Here is a 24,433-nt window from a genome sequence, read left to right as displayed (position 1 = left end):
TGGTTTTGATTATTAAAAGGGAAGTGCCTTAAAGGCTTGCTATTCTGGAAGCCTGCATTAAAAAGGAGATCACATCTGCGCGTGCAGCTCTTGGGGACACGTGGACCAGGCTGGGGAGCAAGGCCAGAGGACACTGTTGCTTTTGTTTTGGTAACAGCTGAGATGCTACACGTTTTCTCACAGTATGGACAGTAAGAATCTCCCAAAGATAAGCAGAAATACTGATGAAATAAAATACTGTTCTATGCCATCAGGTCCTTCCTAAGTGAGCTTGGTGAATAGCTGTATTCACAGTGCTGTCTAAGAGCAGGAGCTTACAGGAATGCAGCCTGCACAGCCTAATCCTCTGCCCTGAAGAGACTTCTGTCTTAATTCTTAGGTTGAAAAGGCCTGATAAAATAGCATTTGCCTTTCTCTGCTTCCATATGATAGTTCTCGTGAAATAGCCCCTCCTGGCAGTACAGAGGGATTCAAACAGAAGGCACACAGAGCTGTGCCAGGAGAGGAGGCTCGGTCCTAGCGAGCTACAAGATGGAGTTGGTGAACATCACTCACTGGTGTGTCAAGCCCTGATCCTCCTCATGAGAGGCTACGGTCAGGAATTCACTCATCCCCCTCGGGTTAGGTGGCAGGCTGGGGCTTTGGTTTATCTCATGCCTTTACTACAGCTTTCGTGCATTGTAAAGGGAGGTTGGTTTACATTCCTGTGGGACGTAGGTGCTGCCCTCTGTTCCCTTGGTGGTGGTGACAGTAGGTGTCATTTTGTGCTGGAAAAATCCCCATTCACATGCTCGAAGATTGCATTAAGTATCTGTCTGTCATTAATGACTCATTAGTTTGTGACTGTGCCCTTACAGCCTGGGGTGTCCTGGGCATGCATTTCTCAGAGGAGCTGCCTTGGGTTGTACAGGTGGTCCCAACCTACCCAGCAGGACCATTACTGAGGAAGGAGTACCTATATCTATACCTATATGCGCCCTTATCATTAAGGGCTTGCAGGATCAGGCTTTTACAAGTGGTGGGGTTCTTCTCTTGGTAGTGCTGAGCCTCCTGAAATGCCTTTAGCTGCAAGAACTGACAGTCAAGAGTACTCAAGAGTTAGGTGGTTTCTGGGTGTGTTTAGAGTCCTGCCAACAGCAGTGAAAAGGTCTGTGTTGACTTTGGTAAGGTTTCAGACGCTGTAACTCCTCACACCTATGTCTTCTGTCTACAAACGGATTAAATTATGTGAGTAAATCCTTACTCAGCACTGAAAGGAGTTCCTCTGAATTTTGCTACCTGCAGGTCTAACCTGTAAGCTTTAAGCAACAGGCACAAAGTCACGCTGGTACCAGGGGACAAATCCTCTCTTTTCTCGAACTGTAAAAAAGTGAAAACCTTGCGCTTTTTCTACATCAGCCACAGGGTCCACAAGTATTTTCTTGCTAAGAGGCTTTGTGCTTCGAAATAAAGCACAAGTGAAAAAATCATTCCTGGAAAATAGTTTAGTAAACTAATCCCAGTAGCTGGACAATAGTTAGTGTAAATCCCCTGTAATCAAGGTGTACGGATGTGTGATATTTCCGCCGTTCAGCTTCTTTTTTTTTTTTTTTATAATGAAATTCTCCACTTTATGTGGATAAAGCTGTATAAATCTGATAGTGAGCCTTGGCACGTCTCTTGGTTGTACTACAGTCGGTTTTATCTGATTTCACGTTTCCTGCAAAGCAGTAGGTGGTGACTGTGCCTTTCAGTTCAGTGAGCATCCCACAGCATCCCTGTTGTGCCATCACTGCGGGATGGTGGGGTTGTGCCCGTCTCAGAAATGGGATGGTCTGTGGGACTGGTCCGGGCCAGGCTTGGGGAAGGTCATGCAGCAGCATTTCAAGCCTGTTACAAAACACCCCCTGCAAAAGCAGTGTCGGCCCTCTTAGTCCAATATCCGAGAGAGTGAGAGATAATTGAGACCATCCCATGTGCCTGGGGGCCTTTCTGCGTCTCGGAGTTGGAATCATTGCTGGATCATCTTTCCGCATATAAATGACACTTGGCAATTTTTCAGGCATATCTATGGCGCTCTGCTAAATCCTGATGGGTCGAAGATAAAATGTATTTGCTCGACTTATACATTAAGCTTAAAGTAAACTGTGGTTAGATTGTGGGAGAAAGATTGCTTTCTGTTTTCCAGTGGGATATAAGGTGTCTTGGAGGTGTTTCCTCCATATAGAAAGGCCTGCTTGGTATTTCCCCTGAGCTGCAAAACGTCCATGGTTATCAGAGATTGTTATTCTCGTGGGGACATGGGTTCACATGAATAACACGTGTATATATGAGGATGTTACACAACCTTGTTCCCTGCTCTTAGTCAGGAGTCCCAAGATAACTGCCAGCAGGGACTAATAAAACCTTGAAAGGACTGAGATTTGTTGAGGAGTTGTATCCTTTCAGTATTGCCCCATTTAGGAATGGAAAATACTCAGGCTGACCCTAAATGTTGGAAAATTACTGCTGAAATCATCTGTCTAGAAGTCGTGGGCCTCCTGAGTGTGAATGATATCCCACACGTGCTACTGGTGTTCAGTCCCTGTTAGGAACATGCACATGAGATAAATAGACCCATCTGGTGCCCTTGTGTGATCCACAGAGAAGAGTCGAAGAGCCCCAGATTATTCCCTCGTGTTTTAGGTGTTTGGTTGACGTTCCTCAGATTCCCGTGGCGCTTGGCTGTAGCCAGTGGAGCTATAAAAGACAGCCAGGGTATGTGCCTCTGGTAGGTGCCTGAAGGTAGTCAGGACAACTCCCAGTAGGAACGAGAGCCAGAGCAGGTTGGCCCATGAGAGGCGTTATATATAAAGAGAGAGTTTGAGGGCAAAGTTGCTGATGGCCACCTGCAATGGAGACATCTCCACAAGCACCAACACCTGCTCTGCCAGTACAGCGGGAGAGGTGAGGGCATCTGCAGCATCCTTCCTTGGCTGGCAGGACTCAGTAAACCTAAGTGGAGGAGCTTACTGCTCTGTCAAACTCCAGTTAGCATCCTTTTGGGTTTGGTTGGGTTTGGTTTTTTCAAAGAGATGCAGCATGATGGGATGCTGCCTTGTCTTACATGTGGTCCTTCTGACTTAAAGGTAGGGGACAGACCTCAAATCAAAATGTGACACAGTGATTCAATTCCAGTATATTTGTCCTTCCTAGATCAGTACTGCTGCTTCTGAAGAATCCCACCTTCATCTTCCTCTGCTTAGCGGGAGCGACTGAAGCCACCCTCATTGCTGGGATGTCCACATTTGGACCCAAGTTCCTGGAGTCTCAGTTTAGTTTAAGTGCCTCTGAAGCTGCTACTTTTTTTGGTAAGGAAACCAGGTTTTTGCAATGTTTTCCCATTTTGCCTACAAATACGAGAGCACTGTCGCCCATTTAGAATGGAGACAAACATGCTTTGCAGTTCAGTTACAGAGTGGTTATTGTCTTCAGCTATTAGATAGGATTGTTTTCCATCAGCACTTCTGTAGCAAGTGCATTTTCAGAGCTGTATCTATTGAGATCAGGAGAAATGTGTCACTTCTGCAGCCATCTGTTACCCTCTAGAGGAAGGCAGAATAATTGTACACTGTTCCTTCTAGTGCATTGCCAGAAAACATTGACTAAATATTTCTTCTAATGGGGGATGTCTGAACTAGGGGGCATATTTTTGTCGGCATCCTGAAACTGGGAAGATCCTCACTTAGCTGCCTTACCGCAGACCAAGGATGTGGTGTCCAACACGTGTCGATACTCATCATGAGCTCCTCAAAGGGTGTGAAGATCTCTGGGTAGAAAAAGCTGCCTTACCAGGCTTGTGCCATGTTACCTGAGCTGTTACAGAGGTCCACCGACTGTAGAGAAGTCCACTGAACTCCCATCAAGAAGCCACGCAGCATCCAAGGGGTTATTCTCGTGCAGACACACTGCAGTTCATGTATTCAGGCTTGAAAACTCCTTGCTGACGTTTCTAAACTTGCTTGTGTTTTTATCCCTTTTTTTTTTTTTCAGGTTATTTGGTTGTACCAGCTGGAGGGGGAGGCACGTTCCTGGGAGGATTCCTTGTGAATAAATTTAAACTCCGCTGTTCAGGAATCATCAAATTATGTTTACTTTGCACAGTGTCAAGTCTGCTGGCTATATTCATTTTTTTTATTCACTGCCCTAACATGCCGATGGCAGGAGTAACCCAGACGTACAAGGGAAGGTAATAACAATCATCCCATCTGTCTTATGCTGTGTGGCCCTAGTCAGAATGGAAGGATAACTCCAAATACACAGTGCTGGTGGTGGTCGTGTGTGAATGTGTTGGTGGTGGAAGATGATGTCCAGTCATTCTCACAGGCAGATACTGAGGATGAGACCCAGAATACAAGTGTCCTAATTTTTGCATCTAGTTTATGGAAGAGGCTCCCTCTTTAGCGAGGGAGATCAGCAGCACCAGTGTGACGTACTCCACTCTTCAGTTGCCTTCATGTGGTCCCCCGTTTCTATCCACTGGGGTAAACTGGACTAGGAGTGGGAATCTCCCCTCCAAGTGGAGGTGTCTCCCTGTGAGCTGGTAGCTTAAACTCCCTCGGTAGTTGTGGGAAGGAGACAGCTCCAGGGCACAATTCCTATTCATGGTTAAAATGGGGTGAGGTGAAGCCCTTCCCAAGCCTGGCTTTATGCTGCCTGGGGATCCACCGCATCTCCTACTGTCCCCCATTCTCCTTCTCTTGCTCTACCCATTTCCTCCTGGAAAATGCTGTTCAGTGTCTCCCCACTTACCGCTCCTGTTTCCCTTAGTGTTTTGCCTGGTGGCCACCTCAACCTGACAGCAGCCTGCAACACCAACTGTGGCTGTCTACAGGAGACCTACAGCCCTGTCTGTGGGAGCGATGACATTATGTATTACTCTCCCTGCCATGCCGGGTGCAAAAAACTGTCTGAAAACCTCAGGAACGGCAAGAAGGTATGTCTTGAAGGCACGGTGTGTTAATAAGGTGGTGGCACGTCTTCTCTGGAGTGATTTGGCTGGCTCTGCAAAAGTGTCTACAGGTTTGAGCTTTGCTGCAAATCAGTGTAAAAGCCTGGTGTAGGATGGATGCTCTCAGGTACCACCTGGGATGAAGGCAGAAGGTACCCTGAGGTCACCCTGCTTTGCTTCTCTCGGTGTGTCCAACCTGTTTTGCCTCACTCTGCATCAAACTGCACTGAAATCTGTGGTAAATCCCTCAGGCAGGCAGGGAGCCTGGTAGGCACCAAATTCCTGTCCTGATGCTTATTTTGAGTCTTCAATGAACACGATGCACCTCATCATCCTCCCAGCATGTTGCTCATAGTCAGGCAAAGGCTTACGAAGGGCAATGACGTTCAGTGTTCAAGGGGTGCCTGGCAAAGTTAGTTTCTCTTATTTAATAATCTGTTTTGAAACAGAGGTGTGTCAAGAATGCAGCTTGATTTCTGCTTCACTCTGGGAGCGAAACCACTGGTTTCTGCCCTCCCTGAATTGCTTTGTAAAGCTTTGGCTATCAGCGTGCTCCCCTTGGCAACGTGCCCACCAGCCTTCCTTTCCCAGGTCTACCTGCATTGTAGCTGCATTGACAAAACCCTCCTGCCCGGCCCCGGCGACGCAGAGGCAGGGAAATGCACCTCCTCTTGTGCGAAAAAGCCCCTACTCCTGTTCTTCATGTTCATGGTGATCCTCTTCACCTTCCTGAGCAGTATTCCTGCCCTGACTGCCACTCTGCGGTAAGCACGGCATCATCTCATCCTCCACCAGCGCTGCCAGAAGTCCCAGTATCCACCTCTCCAGTCTATCCTGCTGGCTCAGGTTGTGGGGAGAGTGTGATGGGAACCACCTTGTTACTGGCCGCATGGAGACATCAGGGCTAATTCCCTTCCCTGTCTAGCTGGGAAAGCAAATTTAAGCATTGGCAGCTCTATCCTCTGACATGGGACACACGTGTGTCCCAGTTTACAGCCGGGGGGGGGGGAGGCGTGCATTGCACTGGGATGAACCTCGATGTCCGGAGGGGATGGAGGTCCTTGGGCGCGGGGAGGTCCGTGCAGCCTGGCAGCATGTTTAAACAATCCTCTTTTGTTCCCTAGGTGTGTCTCTGACAGGCAAAGGTCATTTGCACTTGGGATCCAGTGGATTGTAGTACGAACGCTAGGTATGGAACAGTGAATTTGTGCGTTGGTGTAGTCCGTTGGCTTTGTGGAGTGTGTGCCAAGCTGTTACCTAAGAACAAGGCACACTGGGTTGGAAAAGGAGGGGGTAGGATACGAGCTGTTGAAAGGAGGATGCTTTCCATTGTTTGGTGTCATTGAGAAAAACCCAATTCCCTTTGCACATGATTCGCAAACTGAATGAAGGGTTCCATAACGTGTTGCGGGGCGGGTAGAGGAGCAATGTCCTGGCGACGTGTCATCAAGTAAAGAGGAGCAAAGGCATTGAAGCTCCTGCATACGTCTTTTGGGTCCTGTGCAACATGTAGGTCAGGATGGTCAAAAGATCCATTGGACTCTCAGGTCTTGAAATTCAGCGTATTTTAGATACCTAATGGCCCCAGATGTTGCGGGATGAGTTTGCTTAATCGCAGTAGCAGCAGAGCCTGATACTTTTCTGTAAGCACCTTGTGCCTTGCGAGACTGGTGCGTAGGTGCTGCCCAAACTAAAGGTCCGCTCTCTCTTCCCACAGGAGGCATCCCTGGCCCCATCGCCTTTGGGTCCATGATCGATAAATCCTGCCTGCTCTGGCAGGACCAGTGTGGTGAGCAAGGTTCTTGTTACGTTTACCAGAACTCAGCCATGAGCCGGTACACCCTCATCGCTGGACTGGTCTACAAGGTGAAGCTGCCGGTTAACTTCACTCTCTGATAAAGCAAGCAGGTCTTTAGGAGGCAGCAGTTTACTCTGGGAGAGAATTTTACACAATTGGGTTGTCCTGATCTGCCCCCCCAGCCCAAATTAGACCTTCACACAAGAAATATTCTCGAGGAAGGCAAAAGCTCCAGTTGCTTCTTGCCAGGTAATGGTGCTCCAGGCACCATCATTCTCTTAAATTCCCATTACTTTCTAGGCTTACAGCTTCTGTTGCACCGTAAGAAATATCTCCTCTTCTCCCAGCAGTTACAGAAGTGATTTTTTGCTAGAAATGGAGTAAAGTATTTAACTGCTGAGAGTTAGTGAGAGTGAAGGATGGCATCATAGGCAGGCTGTAAATAACCGTCCCCTGATCACTGTGAGAAAATAGCTCTGTGTTCCTTATTTATTAGCTGAAAACCATCATTTTAACTGCTCCCAAACAAGCACTTGCCCTAGATAGCAGCGTTCAGCGGTTGCTGCGATAAAGAGGTTTTCGAAAGCCTTCCAGCAAATGGCTCAGATGGTGTTGGTCCACGCAGCACCACACTCCAGGTGTCTGTGTGGGGCTGAACAGCTTTCCAAATTCTCACTGTGCCATTGCTGTGGGCCTGGCTAAAATCAGATTTTTACCCCCTGCAGTTCTGTGCACAGGTCTGCTGCCCAGGCTGGCCTTCAGCATCATCTCCTCCCCAAAGCTTGGTCAGCAAATCTCCTTCCAAATGGGGGCTAAGTGCCTGGGTTTGGGGGAGCAGAGGGTAACGGGGTGTCTCCGTGGCTGCAGGTGCTTGGGACAACCTTCTTTATAGTTGCCTGTTTACTCTACAAACCTCCACCGCCAGAGTCGGCTCCAGGCAGCTCGGATGCCTCTGACAGTGGCAACGGTGACCTCCAGGAACACAAACCTTCGCTGCCGGCTGGGGAGGATATGTAGCACTCTACGCGTGCGAGTGACTTTCTCAGTCTCAAAGATACGACGAGAAGACGTTATGCAGTCCCTAGGGGGTTTTAAATTAATAGTAATATCACTTTTTTTAGTTCAAGATAATTAAATTAACCACTGGTGTGCTTCCTATTTTCTTAACAGCAGAAGCACATTTAAAATCGTGCGCTGATGCCATATGCAGTTATTTAATTTTCTTTAAAGGGCTACCGTAGCTTTATTCATGTCTGTGACAAGCAAGGACCGCGTTCTCCACTCGTGGAAATGAGCACCAGTAACTCCAATGGAGCATGTGAGGTTTAAACCACCAGAAGATCTGGGCCCTAATGTCTCAATCGAAAAGCCAACTGTAGCAAAACTTCTGTCGAGACTTCCTAAGGCTGAAAAGAGCCCTGCTGTCCTGCAGCCTGTGCGGCAAAGGGGACAGCTGGCCCTAAAACTACTGTATGCAAAGCAGACGGCCCTGACAGTGTCCTCCTCCTTCCTGTGACACAGCATCGCTCCTTTTGTTCAGGAGCAGATTATCTAATTATGCAAACTGATATTACTGTGCAATGGGAAGTAGATTTGAGGGGAGATTTGTCTAGCAAATCCATCAGTACACTACAGGCAGCCACCCCTGAGAGCTGCCGAGCACTGTATGTTCACTGCCTCGTTTCATTGCAGGGTTTACACCGTGGTGACACTTCATTTTTTAATTTTTTTTTTCTTGCATTGTCTTAAGGTGATGCCTTTTGTAATGTACTGTGCAAAACTTGAATTTCTTGCTGTTTGTTGGGTGTGGGAAGACATGATACAGATCTATGCAATGCTTCTCTTCAGTTGCTCTGTAAAGGCATTGGGTTGGGGTAGATGAGAAAAGTCAGAATGAATTTCGTTTGTCTCTAGACCTCTAGCTTAAGGGATAGCTTGTCCTCACAACAGACTGCCTCGTGGGAAGGGGATGCTGACTTGGAACTGGCCTGCTTGCAAGTAGAGAGGGCAGCATTCCCAAAATGACCTTTGAATGTGCACTTGCAATATTGACCAGGACCTTTCTGAGGGGGAAAAGTGGAATTTGGGCAGGCATATGTCTGGCTTCCCTCTCAACCCAGATCAGATTAGCGCTTAGTCTGCCTGTATTTGCACAGCCACATGATCCAGGTACAGCTCCGGGGAGGGCTGTGGCCAGGCCCTGGAGCCCAATACTGTATTAACTGCATTCACGGGGACGGGACCTACGTTACTGAGCTGCAAAACTGGCACTTCTTCTGTGCCAGCTGCTACTTAGAATTACTTTGTAGGTGTTTTTGTATATTTTGTGTATTTATGCTTTCATAAACGGAGACGGGATAGGCATTTGATTACTTTGTTAGCAAAGGACCACCTCAGAGCAGACAGGGATGACGGCACTGAGAGTGTGGTCCATCTTCAGGTCGATGGTGGTCAAGAAAGCAACTTCTTCCATTCACAGATCCCCTTCCACCAAAGCTAGGTAGTGACCTTGCCACTTCCAAAGCTCTTGCTTCCCAGCCTCTGTCGAGAACTGGGAGAGACTTGAGCATCTCCGGTAACTGCTGGAAAAACTGCAAGTGCTCAGGGTGAGATGGGGGGGGTTGGCTTTTGGCTGCTTGCACACGGGCCGCTGGTGCAGTGCAGCACAGCTTGGATGGCACACAGCCTGCAGGAGAGCCCTGTTTTTCCAGGGAGGCAGGATTAGACCCGCTGATGCAGGAGTTAACCCAAACAGCAAAGGCTTCTTCCCAACCTCCAGCTGGGTTTGGAGCTACCTGCAAACGTGAGCCTCTCTCCAGCCGTTGCCCAGTGATTGCCCTTCCCAGCTTACAGACGCGTTGGGTACGAGCAGGGATCTTCAATGGGGAAAATGCATGAATGTATTTTGGGAACATATTTTATGTATGACATATTTATGAAAGGTAGAAGTTTTTCTTAATATATTATGGATATTGCAATGCAATTCTAGTGTTTCTAAAATAAGCTTTATCTGAGTGTGGTGTTTTCAGAGTAAAAGAAAAGCTTGTGGGATTCTGGCATTTATTGTGTTGCTGTGGGACTGGTAAGTCATGGGCTTAAGTAAGCAGCAACAAGGCGTTCCTGTTCCATAAACAGGTTGTGTAGGTGTACAGGTAACGTAAAATATTTGAAAGTATGTTTCCCAGTCTCATATGAAGTATTATATTGCTATAAAAGCATAAGAAATATAATCAGTATTTCACAGGTACTTGTGTGCATGTTTTTCATCAGTTGTCAGTCACCCTTTTCCAGCTGCTGTTCTCAGCAGGGGTGGGCTGGGAGAGGGAAGCCTGTGTGACAGAACCTGCTGCTAATGGGGTCAGGGCCACCCCAGGGGAGTCCAGGCTTCGCTGCAGGTCATCACCATGCCTCCCAAGGAGGAGAGTTTGGATTCAGATTTGTGCTTAAATCATAGTGTTAATAAAGGAGCCAGGAGCTGCAGGCAGCTGCATCGTCTGACCGGTGGGACAGCAGGTGACACTGAGACCCTGTGGGTTGGTGTCTCCTGCTAACTTACCCTCTCCTCCTGAGGCAGAGCATAATTGGTTTTGAAGGCAAAATGAGGTTTGTGGTTGCTGAAGAAGAAGAAGGAAGAGGGAAGGTAATACCTTCGCTGTCCTCCTCCAGCTGCAGACCCACCCTGTTAAAGCTATGGAGTTTCTCCCAGCCCCACGGTACATGAATGAGGCCAAAGTCCTGTCACCTATGGTTTGCTGAAGGGGTGATTCATGCTGCTGACAAATACAACCAAACGGTGGTTGGTATTGAGGACACGCCACGGGGAAGTCAAACAAAGGAGCATCCAGAAGGGAGTCTGAGCAGGAGGAGCTGCGCGTTACTGACTGTAGGCAAAACCCCAGGTAGTCAATGAGCCGTTTTTCTCTAGTGCAGGGTTTGTTTGGAGGCTTCCTGGAGGCTTTCAAATGACAGCAAATGAAAGCTTTGAGTGTGATACACCGATGGTTTTGCAAAGCATCCTGCCCTTTTCCTGCTGCTACGGCCTCTTCTATGCCCGGGTGTGCAGAAGAGCCTGGATGCCTTCCCCATCTCGGGAGCTGCATCCCCTGGGATTCTGTGCGCCATGCCCTGCAGCCCAGCCGTCCTTCTGGCCATGGACAGGACCAGGAGCAAAGAGTGGTAATTCACTTTTTATATTTAGATTAATATAATTCAGGAAGGGGGGAGGGAAAAAGAAACCAAACCAAACCAAACCAACAAACTAAAAAAGAGGAAAAAACCCAACGCAAACCAACCAAAAAAAACAAAACCAAAAACAAAACACAAACAAACAAACAACCCAAAAAAACTACCCCAAAGCCCCCAAAAACTGATTGGCATGTTCTGAGTGCATGGAAAAAAAAAAAACCAAACAAAACAAACAAAAACAACTTTTGCGCGACTCCCAGCGCCGGCGCTGGCGGCAGCCGGTGGCCGTGGGCCAGGCGGGTGATGCCGCTAGATGGCGCTGGAGCCGCGGCGGGGGCGGCGGGGAGGGGGCGGCTGGTCCCGGCAGCGGCGGGCGGGGGGCAACGCGCCCCGGTAACCGGCGGGGGGCCCGTGGGCAGGGGGCAGCCCGTCCCGTTAACCAGCGGGCAAGGGGCAACCCGCCCCGGTAACCGGCGGAGTTGCGCTGCGTTCCAGGTTGGCCCCAGCAAAACCTCAGGTATATTCCGTAAGATCCAAATGAGGTCCAAGGTAAACGTTTAGCATCTAGGACAGGTCTTTCCAGGGAAAACGGGAATCATTTGGAATCAGAAAGTTACACAGCGGGGAGGGTGCGAGCAGAGCAGCTGTATTGTTTTTACAAAAGTTGGTAAATCCTTACTCGAAGCTTTCCCTTCGCGAGCAGGGATGGAGAGCTCTGAGCTCACTCAAAAGCCAGTTTTTCTCTTTACACTTCCCCTGCTTCATTTTCCTTCCCCAAACGCCACCGTTGCGATGGCTGTTGGCCTGAGCCTTTGGATAAAGATAAAACCCCCAACTGCCCATCCCGAAACAGCACCGTCCGGCTGCAGTGCCACCCAGACTTACCAGGGATTTAATCTCCCCAGACTCACCTCGGGGTTACCTGCTGTTTAAACCCATGCTCATCCCCCTTCACCTTCCCACGCCGCTCTTGCTGTGTCCTTGCTAAGCGGGGAACGAAGAGCAAGCATGGGGTTTGGGGTGAAGGGCCGGCTGTGGGGGTGCCAGCCCCCGCCGGGTGGGAGGCTGGAGCTGTGCAGCTCCTTCCCTTTGCTGGTACAGCTTGGGGTGGTGGGCTGCCGGCTCCTTGGAGAACCTGGCTTGCAAAGAGCTAGTAAGTGCCCACCAAGGGGGGTAAGGCTGATGGGGGGGCTCGCTCTGCCTCCCCACAAGCTGGCAGAGGGGTATGTGCAACACCAGAGCAATGGGGGGGATGCAAAGAGTGGTCCACGGTGAGTCCCTAGCTGCATCACCACACACAGATCTCCTCCTTGGCTAGCCAGGACCACACGGGGCTGTTCTGCCCATGCAGCGTTAGACTGCTCAGTCTGACTCTCCTCTTGCTTAGGACAGAAATTAAATTGACTGAAGTCAGCTAAGCAACAGAGTGAGAAACAGAAGTGAAACAATAATTAAACTGCAGGAAAATGCAATCTTTACATCCCTACAGGAGTTCCTTGTGCAGGAAACGAAAGACGCTTGTTTTGGAGCACAGCGATAACCCCAGGGGGTCTCCCTGGTCCAGCTGAACTCAGAGGAAAAACTTATTGAGCCCAGTGGGCTCTGGGTGAGGCTCATAATTAATAACTTCCCTGGTTTGCTTTAAAATCAAACAGCAATAAAGAAGAGTGGCAGATTAAAGGAAATGTGTGTTTTAACTAGCCAGCCCAGCAAAGGTGTTGGCCAGGGGGGATTTGGGGTGGCTGTGGCTCTGCTGCTGGAGTGGCACTGGATTTCTAGCAAACAGTTTGAGGGGATTCAAGGGAGCAGGGTGTGCTGGCATTTTCTGTAGCCAAAATAATTTCCTCTGGAACAGAATAAATGCTAAGATTTTCTTGTCTTCCCTCAAGTTTTCATATTGACCTGCAAGCAGCAATTTTAGAAGATGGAAATAAGACCATTCTGCTCCTTCTAAAGAGACAATGTATTCCTTCTCCATTGAGGGATCCACCGTTCAATTTTCTAGAGACACATAGAAGACTAAATCTCACATTAAATTAAAATTTTCAGTTGTGTTACATCTTGCCTGCTTTGTTACCAAGTAAAGCTCTGTCAGCTAACAGAAGGATCAGAGAAACCTCCTAAAAGTATATAAAATGGGATGAGTCCACCAAAAACTCTCATTACAAACCTACCCTTCTAGCAAGGGGGAAGCAGAGCTACTATAAAATTAATATTGCAGTAGTTCAGTGAAACACTAATGCACTAGTAACTATAGAAACTGTAGCTCTAGATGTGAATGTTCAACATACTAATGTGCCCTGGTTCAAACTAATATGAAATATGTGATCTCTTACTATTCCAGCTATCTGGTTTAAAAATACAAAATCTTTTCCAAAGGGGAGAAATGCTTTGAAAGTTGATGAAACCGCAGATAAAGCCTTCCACCTCAGCAGAGGTAAAAATTAAAAAGCACACACTCTCTGAGTGTTTACAGTACTAGAGATAAAATCTGCTCAATAGTTGTCACCTGAGCAGTAGCTATGAAAAATGCTCTTAATAGGAAAAGTTAAGTACCCGTCATTTTTGCATGCCTTCATTGCTAAGGATGGATTGGCAGGGGATTTGCCTTGGGTGATGCAGACACTAAGCAAGACTAAGTAAGGATGATGCAGGCACTAGACTCGGAGCAAAAGATTGCTGGGCACCATCAAGTTCGTGCTTTTTTACATCAGTCAGGATCTGTTAGGGGCTGTCCATCTATCTTGCTTTTTAAAGGCTTGCCCTGTGCAGGGAGGCAGCTTGTCCTGAGAAACAGCCCAAGCTGCTAAAGAACCCCCTGGGGCTATCTGATGTGTGGCTAATCTTTCTTTAACAATATTTCAGAACTTAATTGTCCTCATTTTTTACATAATAATCCACAATTCCCCACCAGCAAGATGGGAAGACTGGTTTTGTGCAATCTTTTTTCAATACTTCATTGAATCTAGGAATCTAGGAATATTCCCTCATTAAAACATTGCTGTGTGTTTCTTTCACATTGTCCCTGCGGGGTGGGGAGCTGGGCACTGAGCAGTGTGTTACCTGCACCTGGGTAAATCAGATAACCAGGAAGAAAACTGATGAAGAATCAAGAGAGTTTATCAATGTTTTTCAGGTTTCTCACAGTTCATAGGTCGGTATTATTCCAGACTTGTGAGCATTTCTGGCATCTTATCTGCCTCTTGTCGTGCTCTGAATCAAATGATGCTCTTCTCTTAGAGATAAGCCTTGTCTCACTTTTCCATAGCTCTGTCATTCCCCTTATCATGGAGATCTTGGTAGCTCTGTGTGGGGTGGCTCACGGCACTGCCCACCTGGGGTTTACTTTCCTTGTGAATCCTGCACGCTGGAGAAGCAGGAGAACATCTGGTCCTCTCCAAGATCCACCTGAAAACATGCTCCAGCTCTGTGGGTGCTGGGGCTTGCAGGGGGGTCCCTGCTGTGGCCCAGGACAGGTTGCTGAGCTGCTACACCTCTGCCTTCAGCCTCAAAACTTAAAAAGCTGTAGGAAGAACTAGAAATCTTCCCACATCACTCCAGCAGTGCTCTCCTGCCTGTCCCCAGGGTGGGCACAGGGGGCTGTGGTACAGGCGTGACCCAGCTGCTCTCTTCCCCAGGGGTGCCTGGGGAATACCTCCCTCTGGAGCATCCCGCATCCCAGAGCCAGATGGGTGGTGCTCCTTGGGAGGCACAAGCTGGAGAGCTGGAAGGGGGGGGAAAAAAAAAAGTGGCAGTGCTCATGTTTTGCTAATCTAATTAGGCAAAAGAACATCATTAATGCTCTGTGTGTCTAATTGATTAACATTCCCACTAAACACAAGGTTGCTCTCATTAGCAGAGCTTCGTAGCTGCAAATGCCTCTTTGCCTGAAGTTGCGAACATGTTGTGTACCTAGGAGGCGCATCTCGTTTCTGTCTTTGCAAAATACTCAACATTTTTGTATGGCTATTAGTGATGAAGGGAAAGGGAGGACACAGGAGAAAATTATGATCTTGAAGGCCTTTTCCAACCTAAAGGGTTCCATAATTCTAAATGATTCTGTGAAAAGCCCTAAGTACAGAATCAGCAGAGAGTCTTCGAAAGTGAGGGTGGGTTATTCTTTTGTGCCTCATTGAGGTGAAAGGGAGCAAGATTATTTTTTTTTTCCCTAACCCATAACAATAGTAAAGATTTTCCATTCTACATGGGGAAAAAATATTAATCTTTGGGGCTTCAGTGAGCTGAAAACCTGGAACTGCACAACTCATTTTCATCAAAATGAATCAAATTTTTAAATTTACATTTTGCATTTTTTTCCAATTTCATAAAAATCTAAATGAAAACATATTTTGTGCCTAGACCAGGAATTTGCATTTCATAGAAGGATGAATGTGAGATTTCTTTCTTTTGCAGAAGCCTAAGACACAGTGCCTGCAGCACCAGCCTGCCCCGCTGCGCGCTGGCAGAGCAGTGGGTATTCCTGGGCCGTGACTCATCTCAGGCAAAGGCTGGCATCAAAATTAATTTCTGCCACAGAATGAGATGACTGACATCCTAGGAATGCCCTTTTTTTTCACTGACTATGGAGGTAACTCATTTACATGTAGATTTCTACATCGCAGAGACCTAATTTCGATGTGAAATAATCCCAGCCATTTCACAGTCTCATCAGGTGTCTTTTCTACCTTGGAACAGAGAGCACCGGTGCTATCCCGTCCCATCCCATGGTTTATTCAGAGTCTGTGCCAGCAGGCAGCAGAAGCAGCAGCCGCAGCCATCCCTGTTTTGCACATCTTGTCCCCGACCACAGCTGAGCCCCTCTAGCTGGGCAGGCTGCTATCAGACAGCAGGTCAGTCAGGCTGAAACCATTGCTACCTGATCATAAACCCAGTTTTTCTTCCTTGATGTCTTTCCCACCATCGTTTTCATGGATGCCAAATGCACAGGCGGTAGGGCAAGCTGCAGCAGGTTTCCCCCACGCTCCTCACGACCACCACCAAGCTGTGCCCGACCACAGCTGAGCCCCTCTAGCTGGGCAGGCTGCTATCAGACAGCAGGTCAGTCAGGCTGAAACCATTGCTACCTGATCATAAACCCAGTTTTTCTTCCTTGATGTCTTTCCCACCATCGTTTTCATGGATGCCAAATGCACAGGCGGTAGGGCAAGCTGCAGCAGGTTTCCCCCACGCTCCTCACGACCACCACCAAGCTGTGCCCTGCCTGTCCCGGGGCTGTGTCACCCCCCGAAGCCTTTGCCACAGCCCCGCTGCCCCTGGCAGAGCCTGGCACACACCAGCCAGCGCCATTTCCCAGGCTACAGCAGCTGCTCTTGGTGTAGGAATAGAAATAAATTTAGGTCATCCAATTATTCCTTTTGCCAACAACAAAACACAAATTCCGGTCTCATTTTCCCTTTTTCTTGTCCTACCAGAGGGATGACAGAGGTGGTCAAAATATTAAGAGCTTCATATTTTCTTAGGGAGTTTACCTATACATAAACCTAATATGAGATGGGTCTAAACTTGCAGGTGGGCAGTGAGAGGCTGTTTTTGCTGGCCACCTTGCCCTGTTCCCCAGGGGACTGTAGCCGTATCTACCTGGCCCAGCGTTCTCCAGCAGCAGAAAACACTCTACAAGTCACACATGGCTCACCTGAACCCAGTCAGGGCAAATAAAAGCCCAGAGCAAGGCCAGCGATACAAAAACCTCCGTAATCGTGGACCGGGCATCGCCTTCCCTGGTCGTGCTCCGTCTCATCCCCGGGAGCGGTGACAAATCCCGTGTGAATCTGGGTCACGGCAGGACAGTGACAAATGAGTGGCACAGGCTGTGTGCGCCTCAGCTTTTGCTGGCAGCCAGCCCCTCTTCAGGGCTGTGAAAAATGGTTTTATTCTTCAGGAATGTACATTAAAAAAATTGCAAAGCGGAGTAATGCACCCAATTCAGTTTTATGCTCACTTCCTACATAATCACTGTTGAATTTTGTTTCTGTCTCTTTGAGGGGGAAAAAAAGTTGCTTCCAAGAAACATTTGCAAATAATTGTATTTACAGAATTATTTTGCATTCATGGGCTCTCAGGGGAAGCAGTGGGAAAGGCACCAGAACTGGGTACATTGTGATCTGACTCACAGATAAACTGCTCAATGGATCCACTTCCCAGGCTGCTGCTATTTTAATTTGGCATTTGTTTATAGTTTTCCTTTCATTTTGCACATTTCCTTTTCAACACCGCCTTCCTGGCAACACTCACGCTTTTCATCTTAGTGGGACAGAGGAACCAAAAGCTCAATAAGTTAAAGAAAGATCCCATTGCAAATGTTGCCCCATGTTATTAAAGTTTATTCTTTTTCTTCTCTGGCTCCTCATTCCCAAAGAGATGGAGCTCACTGCAGTGAAACCCAGAGCTGGGAACACAGTTTTTCTACCTGGATAAGGAGTGTAGTTAGCTTATTAGGAGATGGGGACAGACTAACTTCAAGCAGCAGCTTTGGGAGGTGATTTATTAACCCTCCTCTTCTGAACAGCTGCCCTGGGGGTCCTTCCCACCGCCTTCCCCTCCTGCCACCTTTCCATAGCTGCGAGGCTCAGCCTTCGATGGAGCAATCCCCAGTGCTGTAATAAAATGGGTAAATGCCCTTTATGTCTCTGCAACTCAGGAAAAAGCACCCATACGTGGAGTCCCAGTTCTTTTAAAACATTTTTTGTTTGTTTGTTTTCAGCCTAAAACAGAGCTTCTGTGGATTTGGGGATTCTTGCCTGCATCTGTGCCAGCTTTGGTTTTTAAAGAAATACCATTTTAGCTTATTCCGCCCAGGATCACAGCAAATCCTCTACCTCTTGAGAGCTTTAGTTACCAGCTTTCATGGCATTCTTATACAAATCCTGTCGGTAGATTAAAACTGGGTCTGAGCAGCTTATACCCACCAGGGCTGTGAGGCCAGTGCCCCTGGTCCCTGGGTATAGAGCATCCCCCTTGTACCCTGAGGCGGGAGAGGACCCTCCCCAGGCACCTGCCCCCTCACACCACAGAGGAGGCTGCTAGTCTTCACCTTTACCTTCCTGAAATCCATGAAAGAAATAAGACTGACAGGAGGTTTTCATCATCCCCTGGATCTCCTCAACATCAGGAATAATTGCCATGACAACGTGATTTCCTATGTGCTCTACTAAGCCAACCTTGGGGGCCACGGTCCCCGCGAGGACTTGGGTGTCCCAAAGGTTTTCTGTCACGTCTTCCAGCCCTTCTGGGGATGTCTCAGATACTGTGGGGTTTCCAAAGCAGCACACATTATATGTTCAGGCACCTGAATCCTTCCTCAAATGTCAGCCTGTTTTGGAAATTTCACACTGCACAAATCCACCTTGCTTTCCCTCTGGTGTTGGGTTTAAGCTTTATATCGTGTATTGCAAGAACCCCGAGCAGGAATATACATAGGCATGTACAGAGGAAGAAAGAAACACTTGAAATGAAAGATCAAGTTATGAATTAAAGATAAAGGAAATGTAATTACTGTAAAAACCAACTGAGAGCATGCAAATGCTGAAATGGATTAAGGAGGAAGCGCTCACCAAGCACGGCCACATTTGCTGTCGTAATATCCTGTTTATAAATCTAAAAACACAGTATGTTGTTTTAAAACATACATAACATACAATATGTATATAACATACAATATAACAATGTATGTTTTATAACATACAATATGTATGTTAGATAAATCTAAACACAATATGTCATTTTAAAAGCGCAACATTTAACCTCCCCCATGCTAAGTGTTTTGATTTAGGCTACACTTAATGTGCCAGATGTAATTAAAACTCCTAAACAGCTGTTAGAAGTGATGAAAATTTATCCTTTCCTACCTGCAGCGGATCGAAGGGTATAATTGAAAGCAGGCAATTAACAGGACACCAGAGAGAGATCATTCACGTTAACCTTTTCTCTGTGCACTGCTCTGACAACAGGAATGTGACAGGCTCTCCTTGCCTTCCTCTGCTCCGCAGCATTCCCCATTCCACTGCCTGGAGCTTTTTTCCATTACAGACGGAGGCACCAAGTTCAGGCGTGCACTCACGGGTGTGCACTCACGGGTGTGCACTCACGGTACCTCTGCGGGCAAATGCATTTGGCACAGCCCGACCTCAGCAGAACCGCTGACAAGATGAAAAGCCTAAAACTGCATCCTCCTGCTGGCCCACTGGCTAACGAGGTGTTAAAAACCTGGGTAACAACATTAACTGGACCCAGACTGGAAGTTACCTTGGAAAAGATCAAAGGGAGATCAGAGCTAAATTTTGACGCCATATAACATGAAGACGGGGTAGATTAAGTTAAAACTCTCTTCCAGTCCCAAATGCTGCCAAACTTTGACAGGCTCAGTTTTGAATTCAGATCGGATAAGGCAAATGTTTCTGCATTTGTTTAATTTTAGGAGCATTAGGTCTGAATTAAAACATGTGGAGGGGTAGACCTGCCATCTCACCGCTCAGCGCCTGAGCCATCTGGCTGGGTTCAATCCTGCCTGCTCTGCGGGGTCTGGGCTCAGTGCTGGGGTCCCTGACCCCCTCCTCAGCACCTGCGCAAACCTCCTGGGAACTGAAAGGTTTTACTTGTCTTTCTAACAGTTAACATGAGAGAGACAGGGTTGGCACAAGTCATTCCTCCAGGCCAGTAACACGTATTTGGAAAATGGGCTTCATTTCACTAACTTGGGGTTTTTAAGCACTATCCCTCTTGAAGAAGATGTCAGATACCACAAAACACATGGTGAAACCAGTAGCTGGGAGAGAAATGCTCTTGTCCCATTCTTACTCATTCATACCCTTCAGTTCCTATTGATCCATTTGTTCATCAGCTGCTTTTCTCCTAATTAATCCGCTTTGGTGGGTAAATCTGCCTCCCGCTGTCTTCCCTACGCATGGGCTCTTCAGCGGTGCTCCAAATTCTAAGCTGTGGTAAGATTGTGGTCTGCAAAGAATAAATAAAAAAAAGGATAGCATATTTTGGGGATCTCGTAACTGCAGGGAACAGAGGAGATTCCCCAAATCCCGTGTGTTTTGTCCTCCTGGCTGACAGCACCTTACCAGTTCCCGGTGGCACTCGTCTCGCTGCCATCACACCTGATCCTGCAAAGGGTTTTCCTGCGTTTCCCTGTGGTGTCATGAGCTGTGTCCTCAGCTGCTGATTCAGGTAGTATCATCGCTGTAAGTAGAAGGGGGGAAAACATACAGGAAGAAAAGAAGTCCTGGGGTGTGCAGAGAAAATTATACAGCTTGTTTGTGATTTCTTATTGCTTCCTTGATCTGATCAGTGCTTGCAGTAAATGAACACATACGTACATAAATTCGTATAGTCTAGCTCTTTCCAAAGCATACTCTCCCCAGACTGCATATAAAACCCATCATCATTTGATACTATAAGTGGCATAAAACTACTTGACATTTTTCATTGTGAATATCAAGATTGTTTTCTTGCCACTGCAAATCCCTGAGGATACATCATGCCTGGTTATCTCCGTTCAACACATTTCACAGGGGGACATGTTATAAGAGAAGCAAGATTGACAAAAATAAAAATTCACTTGAATGTAGAAGGCAAGTCTATTTCTTGTTTGGCAGGCTCTGGCAACAGATCCTCAAACAGCTCTTCATGCATATCAGATACATGCACGACACTTCAGCTGAGAAAATAGCTGCCTTCCACTCTGGGGGAGAAACAGGCACTTTGCATTACCCACCTGATCATGGATCATCGGAGCTGAAGTTGCACAAAAGCTCCTTTAAGTACATTTCAGGCTGGGGAATTCAGACCTGCCTTTGTGAACTGGCTATGCAGTTTGTTTCAAAGGGAACTGGTTCAAACACCAGCCCTATGCGGGGTGCAAGGGGGGCGAGCAGCGGCGGAGCTCCTGCTCACCCAGCCAGGCAAAGCCAAGGTACATTTTTTGCACCATTTCTGGGCAGAGTTGCCGTCTTCCTCCACTGGGCACGGGGCCTGGGAGAGCTAAAACCAGCTGCAGCACTCAAAATGCTTCCAATTATCTTGCCCAGCACTTCATTCTGGCGGGGATTTGCCTTAAGCTGAAAAGGAAAACCTAGTAAGAGCTGGCTGAGAAGAAATAGCTGGTGGGACAGGTGGGATGCTTCCAGGTGGGCTGGTGGGCTTCCATTTTTATATTCTCCCTGGGCATGTCACCAGTCACCTCATCTCCTGGGCTGACCACGATGCCCAGTGCTGTGGGAGCAGGGGTGATGCTCAGGGTCCCCTCACTCACAGCCGCAGGTAGCTTGAAGCCAGCTGTGAATGGCACTGGGGTGGCAGCTACAGATGCTCACCAACTGGTATCTGAATTTATGGAAAATGGGCAGTGGACCTGGCTGACTCCCCTGGGTCTGGTGGGCAGTAACCCCAACGCTTTGCACCGAGTGAATCACAGGAACAGAGCGTGCTTCATTAGAAGACCTCCTCATAAGTTATTAATTATTATTTAGGCTCAATACCAGACAGAAAAATTTAATCAGCCAGCATCGTGAAATAGCAGTGAGGGAAAACTCTAGCGAGCAGCTACAAATTACCAGCGGCATTATGAAATTGTCCCTGTGGCTTTAACTGCTCATTTTGCCGTATTCGTTAGCAGTGCTACTCTGCCTGGTTTATCTCTGCTAGGGAGAGGCTGTAAGCATCGCTCCTCTCCATCATCCCCCTGCTGCAGCGGGAAGGGCTCCTTGCTGTCCGGCTGCGCCTCCAGCCAGGACTTCATGGATGAGACCTCGTGGCTGGTAGCACACGGTGGGAAGAGTAACCAAGAGGTTTTGATGAAGGGTGTATGGACTACGTTGTGTTCGCCCACAAAGCCAGCTCATCTGGTCCTTGAACGTTTGAAGAGGGAGTGACTTTCCAAGTGACCTGCCCAAAACCACTGTTACATGGATTGTAACACAAAAATATTCTCAGTCCTTCCCCCTTTTGATCATGCCAGTTCAAACGGGCAGCAGAACCTCACTGCTCTGAAGAAGTAGCTTTCCCTTCTTTCCATTTTTTTTTCTGTTTGTGTTTCAAGTCTGTTAACTTGTCCTCAAGCCTTCATTGACTTGACAATAACACTGTTGTATTAAGATGGTCATTCACAGTTCCTCTGTTATTTTCTTTTCCTCACTGCTGCCATCCTGGGTGAACGAGCAAGTCCTATAAAGTGAAATGGTGATTAATCATGGTTTGGCAGATGTTGATGAATTTCTGAGAGATGCTGAATTTCCCAGTTGTGCCTTCGTGGCTAATTTGTGTCATGAGAACAGTAGTAAGGACCAACCAGGCTCCTCTCACTTGCGTTTGGAAGGTGACCTTTCAATTAAAGTTAAAGGCACCAGAAGAGGATGACGCCACCTGAGATGCCACCTCTGAAGGGTGCGTGCAGCAGGTGATCAGGCAGGGGGATAAACAGAAGATCTCTGCGATGCTGGCAGCAGAGACCACCGAGGGGTCTGCAGGAGGGAGATACCCAACCTGTGTGGCCAGGGAAAGCTGTGCAGCCAGGCATTGCTTGCTGCAATCCCTACTTGAGCAAAACTAGGAGAAATCATGGCATAACCTCAGCTTCTGGATCTCCCATGGAGCTCATGGGGGCTGCAATTGCCTAGGAAAAGCTTGTCCTTTCTAACATGTTCAGCAAAAGTGAAGCCCTGAGTGAGAACTGCGCTGCAACGCCCTGTGCCGTTAATGCAAATGGAAGTCACCACTGGTACTGCAAGGACTCGTCTGAATCCCCACCAAGTAGGAAAGGAAAATGTTCTAGTAATTGCTTTTTCTGGCTTGTGGCTATTCACAGCACCCTGTGAGGCAGCGCGCAGTGTCTGAGAGCTTTGTGATCCTTTATCTGAGTTCGCTTGTTGGTTCAAATTGGAGATATTCCTTTCACAGTTGGCTGATCTCCTGGGTAGACAGCAAAGTCATATACATTTTAATACCTCTTGGTAATCTTGATGACAGGAGTTCCAAGCCCCACCCCCCACCCCCCCTTCCCCCAGAAGTCTGTTATTTTTCTTTATCTTTTTAAAATGGAAGGACACATTAATTACTCCTAGGACTCGGGAGAAGCTTCTTGCGTACAGTCTTAGGGTTGGTTCTCAATATCCATGTTAAACCACATTGCATCTCTGTGATATGAGGAAAAGGAGGGTAGTAAATCCCCCTGAGCCTGAAAGGCTAACGCATTAGCTTATTGCCTCTCCTACCCTCGCTAATGCCATAATCTGATCGAATTAGGAGAGATGGTCCAAAAACCAGGAGACTGGAATTTTTTCCTCCAAAGCCATGGGTATCTGTGAACTGCTGCTGCACATCTCCACCTTTGCTGAGGATCTTGTGTGAGAACTGATGCTGCCATGTCTGAGCAGATGTATAGGAGCAGAGCCATATGTTTTAATGGGTTATGGTTCCCGGGGGGGTTACTGCAATCGCTGCCCTATGGGCAGCAGCCCTTGTTAGGAAAGATAATATTAAGGCTGAAGCAAAGCATGTGTCTTGACAGAAGATAGTTTCATGGTCTTGAGAAAGGAGTGTGCAAGGTCTCTGTGACTGCCTGGAAGAAATGCCAGGATTTCTCACCGGCTTGACCCCTCTTCCCTTCTCCTATCAGCACTTGGAGGGGCTCCATCCCACAGCTTCATCTGCTTGGCTTCCTCCAGCAAGAGCTCTGCTGTGCTAGCTCTCATTCACAGACAGCCTTCTGCTCTGCTTGCTGCTAATTAAGTAATACAGCTTCTTTGCCAGCCACCTGGTGCCTTTGTTAAAAGAGGAGTAAACCTCAAACTGTTCTCAATTCTAAGGATAAAAATCGGCAACTTTTCTTATGTGTAGAGTCATGAATATATAGGGAATTCAGAAACCCCATCAGATGCCTGATCCTAACTTAAACCTGACCCTCAAAGAAAGACATGTCTGCTCGGAAATCACTTGACCTGAACCTTGACTGTTGTGTGGTTCCTGCCCTCTCCCATCATCTTTACCATGTACTTCAGTTCTCACTAAACTAATGGAATCATGTCTGTTAATGCGAGCTGGGTAGGGCACCCTGCACCAAATGGAGGAGACGTTCTGTGAATATTTCCACACATCCTGGCTGAGGTCAAGTGAAGGAATAATGAAAAGTCACAAAGCAGGTGTTTCAAGCCCTGTTTCAATCAGGAGGTGATGGAAAGCAGGTATCAGAGGCTGTGCTGGTGGCTGGACTTGTGTTGCAGCACGGGAGTGCTGCAGCTCTGGGTACCATGATGGGCCATCTGCGATGCAACGGTCCTGGGGGGAAAGAATTGTGGAGAGCAGAGCTGAATCACCACCAGCTCTGCATCATCAGGATGTTTATATGTACCACGAGTCTCATGCATGCTCAGGTTTGTATCCCACACGTCTTGTATTATTCATGGCTTGAAGCTATAACTATTTGGCTGAGGAGAGGGCTGTGGATGGATCCTGATTTGGTT

At 47.6% G+C, this 24,433-nt stretch overlaps 1 protein-coding gene across 2 annotated transcripts in view; it reads left to right on the top strand.

The window, feature by feature from the left end:
- The window catches only part of SLCO4A1 (solute carrier organic anion transporter family member 4A1), a 28,607-nt gene extending 18,593 nt beyond the window's left edge, over nucleotides 1–10,014 (top strand). For both annotated transcript variants that reach the window (XM_037403193.1, XM_037403192.1), the window contains exons 6-12: nucleotides 3,175–3,329; nucleotides 4,012–4,207; nucleotides 4,789–4,954; nucleotides 5,561–5,733; nucleotides 6,094–6,158; nucleotides 6,687–6,835; nucleotides 7,635–10,014. In XM_037403193.1, the coding sequence (XP_037259090.1) occupies nucleotides 3,175–3,329; nucleotides 4,012–4,207; nucleotides 4,789–4,954; nucleotides 5,561–5,733; nucleotides 6,094–6,158; nucleotides 6,687–6,835; nucleotides 7,635–7,784 (1,054 nt within the window). In that variant the 3' untranslated portion in view covers nucleotides 7,785–10,014. The remainder of the gene's footprint in view (nucleotides 1–3,174; nucleotides 3,330–4,011; nucleotides 4,208–4,788; nucleotides 4,955–5,560; nucleotides 5,734–6,093; nucleotides 6,159–6,686; nucleotides 6,836–7,634) is intronic.
- The last annotated feature ends 14,419 nt before the right edge of the window (nucleotides 10,015–24,433 follow it).

The sequence above is a fragment of the Falco rusticolus genome, chromosome 10, assembly GCF_015220075.1.
Source record: "Falco rusticolus isolate bFalRus1 chromosome 10, bFalRus1.pri, whole genome shotgun sequence".
Lineage (NCBI taxonomy): Eukaryota > Metazoa > Chordata > Aves > Falconiformes > Falconidae > Falco > Falco rusticolus.
Note: the sequence above shows the minus strand (reverse complement) of the source record. Positions and strands in the feature narration are given on the sequence as shown.